The sequence below is a fragment of the Haemaphysalis longicornis genome, unplaced genomic scaffold, assembly GCF_048455015.1.
Source record: "Haemaphysalis longicornis isolate Haplotype H1 unplaced genomic scaffold, Haemaphysalis longicornis Haplotype H1 scaffold_6, whole genome shotgun sequence".
NCBI lineage: Eukaryota > Metazoa > Arthropoda > Arachnida > Ixodida > Ixodidae > Haemaphysalis > Haemaphysalis longicornis.
In genome coordinates, this window is record NW_027526407.1 from 163,681,118 (window position 1) to 163,694,721 (window position 13,604).

At 46.3% G+C, this 13,604-nt stretch overlaps 1 protein-coding gene across 1 annotated transcript in view; it reads right to left on the reverse strand.

Annotated features, from left to right (window-relative positions):
* Positions 1–10,164, reverse strand: part of LOC144141243 (cyclin-dependent kinase inhibitor 1-like) — a 34,069-nt gene extending 23,905 nt beyond the window's left edge. The window contains exon 1 of the mRNA XM_077672802.1: positions 9,880–10,164. Within this exon, the coding sequence (XP_077528928.1) occupies positions 9,880–10,099 (220 nt within the window). The 5' untranslated portion in view covers positions 10,100–10,164. The remainder of the gene's footprint in view (positions 1–9,879) is intronic.
* Between the last annotated feature and the right edge of the window lie 3,440 nt (positions 10,165–13,604).

The window sequence follows — 13,604 nt, forward strand, 5'->3', positions numbered from 1 at the left end:
TATCTATAGATTTTCTTTACCAAATACGCTCAATATTAACTTTTTGCTGAACAGTGCTGCCATATATTGAATTTGTATATTAAAAGGGTTTCGCCTATGCAAACGTCTCACTTAGAATTAATGATAACATTCGGCCCGGCGGATGAGTCGAGGGATATAAAGACAGTCTGGCAGCCTCTGGATGAGTGGGCCTTCTCTGCGTGAACTTGTGTGCTGTTCGCTTTCTTTCTTCAGTAGCAAATTGCATATGCCCTGTGTCCCGTCCACCCATGTAGTATTAATTCATTTAATAAATTCTCTTTATGTGACGAGCAGACAGACCAAAATCTTTGCATTTGAGTAGCCCATGAGTGACTATCGTCTTAAAAAATAACTCCTCTGCAACGGCCATAAAGTTGTTCTCTCTCCACAATAAAGTTGTTCTCTCTCTCTCTCTCTCTCTCTCTCTCTCTCTCTGCAACGGTGAACTCGCGTTTTACTCTTGCTAGTAACAAAAAGTACGCGTGCATTAAATTGAATAAAGTGCTCAGCCTACGTAACGAACCGTTCATGCTTCTTCGCCCAAGTACAGTAGGTGAGGACCATGGAAAACCAACTGCTGCGATCAGCGTAGCAGACAACGGCCATCGAGCTTTTAAAGACTATACATTGTCCATAGCACCCGGCTCCGTACAAGGACGCACTCAAACATGAACGACATGGTGGAGTTTACAGCACCAACCTTGTATGACCTAGACAGCGGCAGTACATTTAACAAGGTAACCAAATAGTCGTTGCCTACGGGAATTTTAAGAGCAACCTGAGACAACACGCTGAGAATAGGGGAACAAAAACAAAAATATGGTATGACTTCTTGCGGCGCGGTACAAACCACCGGCCTGAGGTGTTCGCTGTTGGAAAAATGATGTTGTAATACGCAACGGAAGGTTGGACAGTCGATGTATTCAGATAAATTATTAACGCCATCATTGTCTTACGCATTTATTATTCATGGCTCTTTCAGTTTTCAGTGACTATCCGGACACCACCTGGAGAAGGACCTAGCTAGTGCACATCAAATAAAAAAAATTGAGGGGGGTGCTAAAAGTATATCACAGGTTCTCCGCGTATAAATAACTGAGCACACCTGCTGAGCCTAAAAGATTTAGCGTAAACTGAAGTGCCTTTTGCTCTTGTACCAAGTAACTCCACAGGAAAAATCCTGCACCCCTCGTTCCACCAACTATGATAGTTAAACTCGAAGCTTTCTCGTGATGGATTTTCTGGTTGTGGTCGGAGTTTGGACTGAGTTTCGTCCATGTCTTCATGGATCAATCGGATACACCTCTGCTTTTTAATGCGAGGGACCCAAGTGCGATTCCAGCCTCTCAAGCCTTTTTGTTCTCACTTACACAGAATCATTCCTCTTCATCGTCAGAGCAAGTTGGCTTTCCTGCACGGCGTTTTCGCGTTACAGACGTCATCAGTGAGAACACTAGCTTCACTTTAAAAGTTGGCGGAGACTCATGCCACTGTGTTACCATAGTAAGAATGCCCCTGTTGGATTTGCTTTCGGACTCGCGCATACCCATGCCTCTGCTGAGTCTGAAGTCAGGGGCTGATGCGTGGAACAATCACTTAAACTGGCCCAAAATGTGTGGGCTCAAATAATGAACTTTAAGTGAGAGTACGTCTTCAACTATGAGTGTGCCAACTGGTGACGGGCGTAAGATAAAAGAATAAGAAATTGGAAAAGCAAAAAGTACGAATATACTATTGGCAGAGCTATGCATGTGGCGTGACGGCCGAATGTCCGGGTCGATTCGTCCACCCAACAGACCGGAACAAAAAATTCACGCATCTCCAGGAAGTGAATCACGACTAGTGGGCGAAGCACTGGGGATCCTTCTTACCCTAAATCAGCTGTAGCAGCGCCCACTCGCACATGTAAATGAGTGACAACGTGTGTGTACAGTATATACAATTCCAATTCAATCCAATCTGATACAATTGAATTTATTCCAATTCAATCCAAATCCAATCCAACTCATTTCAATCCAATCCAATTCCATCCACTCCTGCAACCTTTTAGGAGGGCTGACATACAAATGTTCGGTTTATAACATTGTGTATACGGACGCCAAGGCAAGGACAACGCGAGGTCCTAAGGTGCTTCGAACCAAAGAGGGCCTCCCTTCACAACCCTGACTACGTAGCGAGGGAGAGGACAAATCGATGACCAGCTTGTCACAAGTCTTTGCCGACGTGCCGGTCGGAGGCCGTCTCGGCAGGCCTTGTGAGTCCCACCAGCGTTTTCACGCTTTGTAGAATTGTGTCTGCACGAAGCGTGGGTGGCACGAGTGGAGGAATGGGTTTGGTGGCAGACGAACTGCCAACACTTGTGGACAACAACAGGACAGACCGCGAGGGCCAGTGCGAAAGAGAAGAGACGGGACCTCCGGGCGAATAAAGCCACTGGAATGGGCAAAAAAAAAAAGACCCCCCCCCCTCTTCTGTGATTTTTTCATTCTCATGGAGAGTATGGAAATGCATGGGATCCCTTAGTTTCTGTGCCATAAGACTACATATAATTACTTTTGTGCAGCAAGGTACGAAGCAACAATATGCGTTTATGATATATGGGCTGAATTACAAGATAAGCTATTTCGTATTTCCCCTGGCCATAAATTAACAACGCAATAAAACATTGTGTAGGGTATGCATCAACCGTTTTTTCGAATTCTTAATAAGTGAATTACACTTTTTTTGTTTTTTTGTGTTTTACGTCTGTGCTTCTGTTCTGCCTCTCGTTTCGTACTTAGCCTGACACCCACTCCCCCCATTCTCCTTCAAAAATAAAATGCTACACACAACATATTTACAGCGTTATGCACGGTTGGCACGGTGTTTGATAGACATTAGGGAAACGTCGCGTAGCGAACATTGAAGCAGGAGCAAAGCGTGGGGGGGGGCGGGAGGGGCGTGGGCGAAGCAGACGAGCCCGACGTGGGCGAGGCAGACGAACGAGAGGTTCACGCACTCCTACAGAGCCACCAGCAAATATTCAAGTTATTTTCTGAAGTGTTCCCTCCCTCCCCATTGCATACTCATTCTTCTGCTCCTAAAGAATTTCTTCCCCGCTACGATAATTTGAAGGCAAACTGTCAGGAAACCGCTGAATAGTCTGTTCGAAAAAAAACACCCTTGAAACATACTAGTACAAAGGTAGTAACGTGTTGTATTTACTAATTCCTTACGAACTTTACCACCGCACAACAGTATGTAGGTCCTCCCACTAAGTATTAAACCTAAATACTATAGTTACTAGCCTAGACCGGCCACTTAGTAACTGCTGCGTGTTTCATTTTACAACTCAGTGATAGCACTGAATTCCTAAAAATAATTGTACATAATACTTGCAGCACTTCTCCCACTCCTAATCACGATTAAAAAGTTTTTTGCAGTTCTACATACTGCATACGCTCACATTAACACGCATATTCCTGAAAAGATCGCTAAAATATTTGATTTTTACGACAAACCGACCACCTCTATCAGAGAACTTTCCGCTCCTAGGCTATAAAAGCTAGAAGTGCAGATGAATTTGTAAAGTAAATCAGCTATACTCGTTGTCCGCGTGCATCCCGTTGGTTTCCCTGCTCAAATTACTTGTTGTCTAAGTGGGATATGTGCTGTCGTAAAAACTGTTAACAATAACGAAGAAGCGGCTGTCAGCCTATGCACGGAGCGGCGGGTTACGATAGCCACCGGCGCATCTTTGTCGGCTGATAATGGGTGCTCCCGTTGCTGACTTTCTGCAGTCGGCAGCTCTAGCGCATGAGCACGAACTCGCTGATTACCTAGGGCGCTATAGCAAGCTGCCTACCTGTGCATACGCTGGCACCTCGTTGTTTGTTGCTGTAAAAACTTTTCATGACTGTACGTGTTCAATGTGTATGTCGGGCTGCGCACTCAGCCGATCCACATTGTCACGCATGGCTTTTTAGGGGCGAAGCTCCTCTTGCTTGGGCCCTGTCCCGTCCCTCGTTACTGCCATACGCGGCGGAATGATGATGATTGTATCAGGATTCCTCTAGGGATTGGCCAAATAAAGATTGGCCGAAGAGGTCAAAACGTTCAACGCGTTCGTGGCTACCCAGCAAGGAGATGAGGCAGAAGAAGAGGTTGTCGTTCGTCGCCTACGAGCTTAAGACACGTGCCAGGGGTACACGACACAAGACGCTCTGCAGAAGGCGACGGCAAAGGTGGCTAAAATGTCACACACCGAATTCGCCAATCGTCAAAAACAACCCCTACATAACCACCACAAACATCGACGTCCCTGGCGGGCTTGTCAACGGAGCGGTGGAAAGCTTGACGTGTCGAGTCTTTATATGATGTGCGGGCGAATGTTTCACGGTTTTACCGATAAGCATTTTTGCTTCCCCCCTCTCATCATCATTGACTTCGTGGAGACGGCGTTTTTTTTTTGCTAGGGTATGCATGGCCAGTTATTAAAAACACTACGTACCTAGAGTATACTGTGACAAGCAACTGGCTGGTGTTTTGTAGGTATGCGCCACAACCATTTCTGTAAGAGTGAATTGCATCGTGGAGCATCGCTTCTGGAGCATTGTTACTTTCGGTTGGAGCAGGGAAGAGCCCGCAATGAATACTGTCTTTTAATGTGGGCATGTGCGCGCGTGCGTTCGAATAGGTGCGTGGGTGCGCCAAAATGTATGTGCGCGATTCGTGCGCACTCCCTGTAGTTTGCGCACGCGTTTGTGTGCGTGTGCGTGTGTGCGTGCGTGCGTGCGTGCGGTGTGTGTGTGTGTGTGTGTGTGTGAGAGAGAGAGAGAGAGAGAGAGAGAGAGAGAGAGAGAGAGAGAGAGAGAGAGAGAGAGACCAGTTAATGCTCCGAGCTGAAAATTGATTTCGTCATTGTAGTTGTCTGCGGGTATACGCAAGGTAGAAGCGAATAACTTCAATGTAAAACGGCATATTTTGCCCAGCGTAGACGGGAGCGGAACGTCACAGCCTAAAGGCAATGAACAACACAACAACAATTGTGTTCTCACACAGAAGAATTTGCACCCCGTTATTATTTCACCTCCTCGATTCAAACTTTTTTCAGGTTAGTTTTTCACGATTCAATACTAAAATAAAACTGAAGCTGGTTTGTTGGGCAGTTTTAGCATTTTAAAATAAATTTCGCTATTATAAGCCACGCAGTAGAAATTTAAAGCCTACTCCAACAACCGAAAATTTCACGACATTTTTTTTTAAAAGTTACTGCGCATTTTCAAACCATTCCGGTACTATTTTATTCCAGCGTTGTGCCTCCGCGTCACACCTAATAAATGGGCGAGACGTTCTTGAGCAATTCAGCATTCTCATCAGGTAGGTATACGGCGTCGGTTCCGTGCCATCGGCGGGCGCCGAGTAGGTCAGCGCTCTCTTCCTCCTTCGCGCCTCCCAACCATCACCTCCGTGATCCAAAGAAAAAAAAAGAGCTATCCCTCGGTTTCGAAACGCGTGGTGACGCCACTTTCTAACGCTGAACGCCTGAAGACCTTTGAAACGGTGATCTATCGCAAGAGATGGAGGGCCGCAGGCGACGCTGCGAAGCCTGTTTGCGGCTCCACGGTGGCGGAGACCTACTACCATTGCTTCCCGCCAAAAGTTTCGCGCGTTCGCCGAAGGCCGTAACGGGTTAGCCCGCCTGATGCCGGGATGCGTGGTGGGGCCTGAAGGACGCCGGCGGCATTCCCGCCTTTTCTTCGCCAACCAGTTCTGCTAGCAGGCCGCTAACCCCTTCTCCCACCCGTCTTGCCCCGGCTGCCCGCTGCGTCGTGCACCTGGCATTCGTCACTCCTGGTCTCGTTTCCATCAGCGCCCTTGCAGTGTTTTCCGATAGTCCGCAGCGCGGGAGCCTGGTTCGGGCATCAAGTAGCAGAGCTTGGCAGTGCGTTCGTTGGTTTACGGACGTCTTGGAGTGTGTAGGTGCGTTCAGTGTCTCAGGCGTTGCGCTGCTACTGAGCACGAGGTCGTGGGGTCGATTCCCGGCCGCGGCGGCCGCTTTTTTGATGGAGGCGAAAAGAAAAAACAGCCTTAGAATTACTGACCCATCATACTACTCCCAGTTCTTCACAAGCTTTTACCAAAGTGACAGATAACCGCAGAGGTGTCCGCCTGCTCAACCCGCCGCGGTGGCTCAGTGGCTAAGGCGTTGCGCTGCTGAGCACAAGGTCACGGGTTCGATTCCCGCCCGCGGCGGCCGCTTTTTTGATGGAGGCGAAAAGAAAAAACACCCGTGTGTACGAGGTTTCGGCGCACGTTAAAGATCCCCAGGTGGTCGAAATTAATCAGCAGCCGTCCACTACAGCGCGCCTCATCGTCTGCGTTGCGTCGGCGCGTTAAACCCGACAATCAATCGATCGAGTGACCCAAAAACCTACCAAGAGTGGAGGAAAAACAACTGACCAAGTTAAAGGGCAAACTACAACTGTTTGTTATTATGAAAGGATGGGGTTATATTTATGATGGTACCTGCCGAAAACTACAGAAAAATTATTAAAAATCGCTTTCAGCGCTTGTATTTGAGCTTTTTCTGGTATGTTACTCCTCTAGGTTTGCGCTGTTATCACGATGGGCTGTAGCACGAGCGGAACTTGCCACAGTACTGATACATTATGTATGTCATAGACCATATCAAACACGCACAAATGAACCTCCTAATGATAAACGTCAGACGTAACTAACCATGTAATCATTGTGCACGAACCTTATTTTACGCGCCGAATACCGGATTGAGGGTGCGCTAGCATACTCTCCAACAGAATGGCGTCAAGGTTTAAGGAGAGCACTTTAGCACTTTCTCAATCCGGCAATGGGTGCGTAAAATGACGTGCCTGCACAATGATTAGATGGCTTGTTACGTCTCGAGTTTAGCAATAGGAAGTTGATTTGTGCGCGTTTCGTATGTTTTACTCTATAAAACCACTCCTTTATGATAATAAATACTTCGTTGTGAGCGCTTCACCTCGCATGTTCTTGTTTATCCCACCCGTCGTGCTTCGTTGTGTCACACAGCCACCTACACACGCCACCTATGTGCAGCGAGCATCTTCGGGCTGTGAATTCCGTCAATTTAAATATATTTCCGTCAGTCTCCTCAGCCCGAACGTATGCAGTACTTAATAAGAGTACCATCCTGCTTATGTTACTACTCCATAATTAAATAAAATAATTGCGCAAAAAAGGGGAGACATGGGCGAAGAGAAAATGGACACCAACGGCGTAAACCTAAAAATAAATTTTTTGTGCTACTGTGTGAACCTCATGAACATCACAAGGACCGACCGCGCATGCGTAAGCATAAATACAGCTTAAACGCCCTGTGACGCGGCAAGCAAAGAAGACCAATTCATTTTTCGGTGAGCGCAAGCGAGGGTGTGCAGACACAATTATCCCCGAGTCCTGCAATCGCCTCATCTTCCGTAATTTCTCGCAGTAGATCCTATTGAAGTTCCTAAGGTTCGCACAGTGGTACAATAAACTGTAGTTGAAAGTTTGCGCCGTGCGTGTCCGTCTTCACTTCGTCCATGTCTCCCCTCTTTTTCGCAGTTATTTTATTTAGCTATGTAAAACCTTCGCTGCATACACGAAATACACGAAATACACGAAATACACGAAAAAAGACTTTTGAGGCATTCCCGGTGCAGTATGTTCAGATGACCTATGCAGTCTCTTGGTGCGCGGTACATTAGTTACCCGACTTTAGTGGTGAGCTACATCTAAGCAACCTGGGACGCCACAACCCTGGCGCCAGCAACAAATGCCAGGGCCGATGGCCGCTCACGCTTCAGGCGCTACCCGAACCCACAACCTTGCGTTACAGCCTTCGTAGCGAAAAATGAGTGACCGGATCCACTCAGTTACGCTACGCTTGCCTGTGCATTTGCAATCTTGTAGGCAATGAATTGGTTCAGGTTTGGTCGATTGAGGCATTCGGGAAAGGACTTCGCTAGCTCCTGGGGCTCAGGAGAAACACCTTCCGACGTGTTACCCAATGGTTGCTGGTCTTAACACCACCTGCAGCAAAAATTTGCTACAATTTCTTCCCTTAATTACTTCCACAAAAAAAATGCCCAACTTCTTTTGCCCCTTATAAATGGTGTTCTTGGATGTTGGCTCCATATATGTTAGTTCAACAAGCCCCACATTCCCAATCACCATAAGCCGCACTACATACGCACTAACGTGCATACTTTCATGCATACATACTTAGGCACGCACGTACACACATACATGCAAGCAGGCATGCAAACACATATCCACACGTTCTCACATTCATGCTTGCACGCGTACCTAGAGACATACATAAATACGTAAATGTGGCCATACACATCTAGGCAAACATGCATAATTCATCGACATATTCACGTATGCATTCATATCATCCTGCGTAATACACTCATATATATGTATACACATGCATGCGCACATTCATACACAAACACATTCCTGCATGCACGATCGCAATAATTCAAACAAACATGCATGCATGCATACATACGTATATACGTCCACACATACATCAATCCATGCATGCACACATACATAAAATGCAGGCCTTCATGCAGACAGGGGTGCACATAATCACCATATATTTTTTTTAGTGCTTGGAAGGATATTTTGTTCGGCCGGAGCTTCTTTAACCTTTGCCAAACCGCCATAACACAAAACGTCACGTCTGACTGCATGGATATATAACGCAAGTACTGTTGTCTCAAGAAGAAACTCCTGTGTAACGAATCAGCTTAAATTAGATGTGCGAGTGCAGTTTCCGAGGCCGCGTTCCACGTCTTCCTGACAACGTCATCATTTTTTTGGAGCACTGCAGACTTACCAGCTAATGAAAACGTTCACTTAAGTTTGGTAATCTATGTTGCGAAAGAAGCAATAAAAGATACAGATCATGGAAGGCTGCCTTTAACGAAACTCAATTGATAACATTGTGTGACATGGCCATGTAGTATCGTACTTAATTATACACCGCACGGCTCCAAAAGAGACCGGGAGCAATTACTAGTTGCTAGATGCCAGGTAATTTTTACACGAATACAAATTATGAACGCAATCTTGCAGCCCAGCCATGATCCTTAAAAACAATGAAAAACACGAACCCAGTATCGACTAGTGAAAGCAGGTTATTGCAAAACTCGCTTAAAATAATACTTCTATGTGCTAGATATTATAGCACAGTATGATCAAACTAGGCGAACAATTGAGCAACCTGCAAAGCACGGAACGTCCTCATTAATGTTATGGAGCTCAGGAATTTTCTAAGAATAGTAATTTTGTATGTGTGCAACTACATAAATTGAAATAGTAAGGGCAGTGTCCTTATTCTTAGGTACCGGCAGTCGTAGGGTTGCGACTCATTATAATTATTGCAATACCGTCGTTTCTGCCCTGTGTAACTGAATGCACCCAAAATATTTCGGTCAGTCCGATGTCAACACTTGAAGCGTCGGACACTGTTTGCGTGAATGTGCAGCAGCTTATCGCGTAACATTATTTTGTAATCCCGTATAATAATGCACCTAAAAACGTCGAAACAAATTAAGAAGTGTGCAACATTGTTCAAACACCATGTGCCCTAACTGCCCGACATATTTCGCCGGACCTATTAATAAACAGGGTTCCAAAGATCGGGAGCAACGAGCTTTTCCTTGCGTTACCAAGCTCGCTCCCAGGGTACGTGTTCGGCCCCCAACGCGCTACGCGGAACCTGCCCGGTTCAGAAGCCGCTACTACGTCACGCTCCCCGGCGGCGCGCCCCACTCCGGGCACGTGCCCGGCGCGCGCGCAAGACGCAATCCCACACACTCTCACCTGAACCGGGCGAGGCGTCTCCCCAGCGGCGCTGTGTCCGCGCGTTGTCGTCGTCCCTCTGCCACTGGTAGCGTCCGTGCATCGGCCGGTCCCGCGCAAAGTCGAAGTTCCAGGCCCTCGAGCTGTCCTCTTGCAGCCGGTCCAGCTGGCGGCGCGTCCCACGGTCTTCCCCGTCGTCGAACAGCCGCCGGCACGCCCTCTTGTCGTGCGGCGATCCCATCGCGCAGGGCCAAAAAACACCGTGTTGCTGCTCTTCGTCGACTTCGCGCGAACTCGTCCGCGAGTGAGCGCCTAGCTGCGTTTGCCGCCGCTGGTTTCGAAGCCGCGCCTATCTTCCCGCGCTGCGATTGGACGGCCCCCCTTGCCCGGGTCCAGTCGTAGACGCGACGCTGGTGAGAGGGCAAGGTGGCACAACCGGTCCCCCGGTCGCTGCTCCTTGGGCGAAAGTGGCGCGCCGGTTTGAAAAACACGCGGACGCCAAAACACGCCGCCGGCGTGAAGGAGGCGACTGGTTCGTCATTTTGCGCGCCAAAAAAGTTACCGCGCCTGCCGCCTCGGCGGTCTGCAGCGAATGGAAGTTTCCTTATGGTGCAGTGCAATCGGCCGTTAGGCATTTCTAGCTCGGTTAATGGTGCTACCTTACAAAGCTAACTTTTACGTTCGTTTGTAGGAGAGAAACCCTTCTTCGTGGTAGTCGTCAAAACAGCAGCTTAATTATTGAAACAACATACGATAAACATTACTGCACTGTATTGGCACTCTAATTATTAATTGGTCGTAAATTTAAACCCAATCCTCTCTACAGTGCTCCGAGCATGATGGTGCCTGTAAATATGTGAGTAAATAAATAAGCTCTCGTCGACAAACAATTGTATCGACGAGACAGCTTTGCTCAGAAAAGCCAAAAAATTTCTTGACTGCGAGCACTCTGTACGCCAAACACAGCATGAAAGCGTATTGAAACGGGAGAACATGTTTTTCAGACAACGAGGCGCGCAGAATAGGTTGATGAGCTGCCGAGCTGCAACAGTCCCCGAAGGTCCAAGAGAGGCTATTGACAGGAGCAAGCTTGCGGTTGTGCCCTATCTACACGGATTAACACACAACATTAAGAAGATAGTGGTCAGAGAGGGGGTGACAGTTGTGTGCTCAACCTCAAACAAAGGGTATGCCATGTGCCGCCGCGTCAAGCAGCCAATGATAGCTAGCTAATGCAGAACCAACCACCGTACCACGTACGCAGCATGTGTGCAGGGGGTTGTGTACAAGCTACCGTTATCGTGCGGAAAAAGCTACATTGGCCAGACCGACCATTGTATCAACGAACGAGTTCGAGAGCACAAGGCCTCAACAAAGAAAGTTCCGTCAGTACCTGTGGCCATTCACCTCCGAGATTGCCCTGAGTGTGAAGTGGACTTCCATGGCGTCATTACCATGCATAAAAACAACGATAGGCTTGCGCGTGAAATCATCGCAGCTATGGAAATTGAAGAAGGCGTCGACGATTGTGTCTGTACTGCGTCGCTTGCGCTAACCCATGAAGGAAAACGGTTTCTGCGCACTGTTGCTCCTGGACCACGTGGATAGATGCGTAATAAAACTTCAGTTGGTACTGTCAGCGCTTGCGCTTCTTCTTTCGGCTTTGTCTGCGTCCTCAGTTAAATTTAAGCTGACCACCATTAAATCAATTACGATCTGAATAACTCATATTCTGCCTATTCTAAGCTGCAGAGATTCAAGAGATTGGAGCAACTAAGAAAGCAGTAAAGGCTGAAAAACGCCCCAGGAGAAAGACATTTTTTTAAAAAGAACCACTGAAAGATTTTTATTACGCAAGTTTGTTGCAAGGTTGATGCTTGGGTTTGTAAATTCATGTTAAACTAAGGTATGAGGGGGGAGGGGTGCTGCACAGCAGAGAGTATGGAAAGTAAAATGCAACACAGAAAATTAAAAAAATGTAAAATTGGTAAAATACATTTGCATGAAAATTTTGTACAGAATTAAGTTAAACAAAATACAACATCTTCGCCTATGTTCTAAACTGAACAGATAGAACAAGCTGGGTGAAAAAAAAACACAAAAAACGTCCTTTGACATGATTTCTCGTCAAAACTGTGCCCATGATGAATTCGTTGCGTTTAAGTAGATGGTATCGGCAGTACTGATCCATCCTAACAGTACTGATCCAATCTGATCCACAGGTTGCTCTGCCTTAAAGTCAGTGCATCTAAAATTGGTAGTTAATTGAACGGCCACATCGGCGCACAGCACACGCCAAAAAACAGAATGGCACATTCTTCAAAAAAGCAAACATTTAATTAAAAATTCAAGATTTAGGTTATAACGGCATAAAGTTGAACAAAACGTATAATCGGTTGCAGCCCTCTAACATTAAAATAACCATACAAATAACGAACAACAACTGTCATCTTAAATCATCGTTCATGTTCAATACGATACAGCAAAGCCTTTATGTTGGACTGAAACTTTATCAATAGTGAAAAAATGGTAACAAAAGACCACTTGCTTGCGTGTATTGAAAGAAAAAACCAAGGAAATGAGAGAAACTTTACTCCTGCACAGGCTATAGAAACGCAACAGAAGTTTCCGTTGTGCGTCATCACCGCAGCCGGACGTTACTTCGCGCAGAGCAAGTAGTGCATTGCTGAGATATTTTGAACATGGCACGAGCCGTTTTTTGGGACTTAATATGGGTGCAAACTACCGCAGCAACAAGAAAAAAACAAAGTACATGAGAAAGGGTAGACGATATCACCCATTCATAGCAATCTCCTTTCACCTTCCGTGCCCTATAGGGGCACAGACCCCGTCTAGCCTTTTCTGAGCATTTGTCCGTGTCTATAAGCATATAAGGTTGTTTGAATAAAGTGATTCGATTTATTTGACTTGAAAACGCCCGCGCCCGTTGACATCCCGGTTCCATCGCTGAGGCAGAGTGATACTGTGCATGAGCTATTGCCGTTTTTAACTTCTTCCCAAGTGTAGCAGTGAGCTAAAGCGTGTACATATGCAGCATTTAAAAGGGCATGTTGCGGATTTTCCGTATCAAAAGTTCACATATTGCGGCATCAAAGAAATTTCTCTCAGCGCACCTCTTTCGAACCTTTGGCGGCTAAAAACTCCACTTCCTGTAGGCGAAATAAAGCGCGAACAGTTTCTTAACGACAGCTTTCAAAAGGCGAGCTTAGTCTTTTTTCTTTAACATTTTTAGTTGGCGTCTTGCACTTGTCTCCTCATAACTGCAAATGTAGTGACAGAAATCGATCCCTTCAGCTTAAGATGTCGAGATCACTTGTATACGCTACCAGCAGTAGTACAACCCAATAAATTACCGTCCAATTTTATTAACAAGTATTCCATGCAAGCTTTCAGAACACATAATATATTCCCACTTTGTTAAGTTTGCGGAAGAAAACAATTTTTTCTTCAAGCCAACAAAGCTTTTGGAAATCATTTTCTTGCGAGACTCAGTTCATTCCTCCCACAAATGACATTTTCTTGCTCCTTATAACATGTTTTGCTGAAAGTATTTTCTTCTACTTCTCCAAGGATATCGATCTTGTTTCTCATCAGTTACTTTGCATGAAGGTTTGGAAATGAGTGTTGACACACATGTTGCGGCATGGAACGACAGCTTGCTGAACAACGTTTGTAACCTCTTATGATTTGGACTATTCTTTCTGTTCAGTTATGTGAGGTGTGCC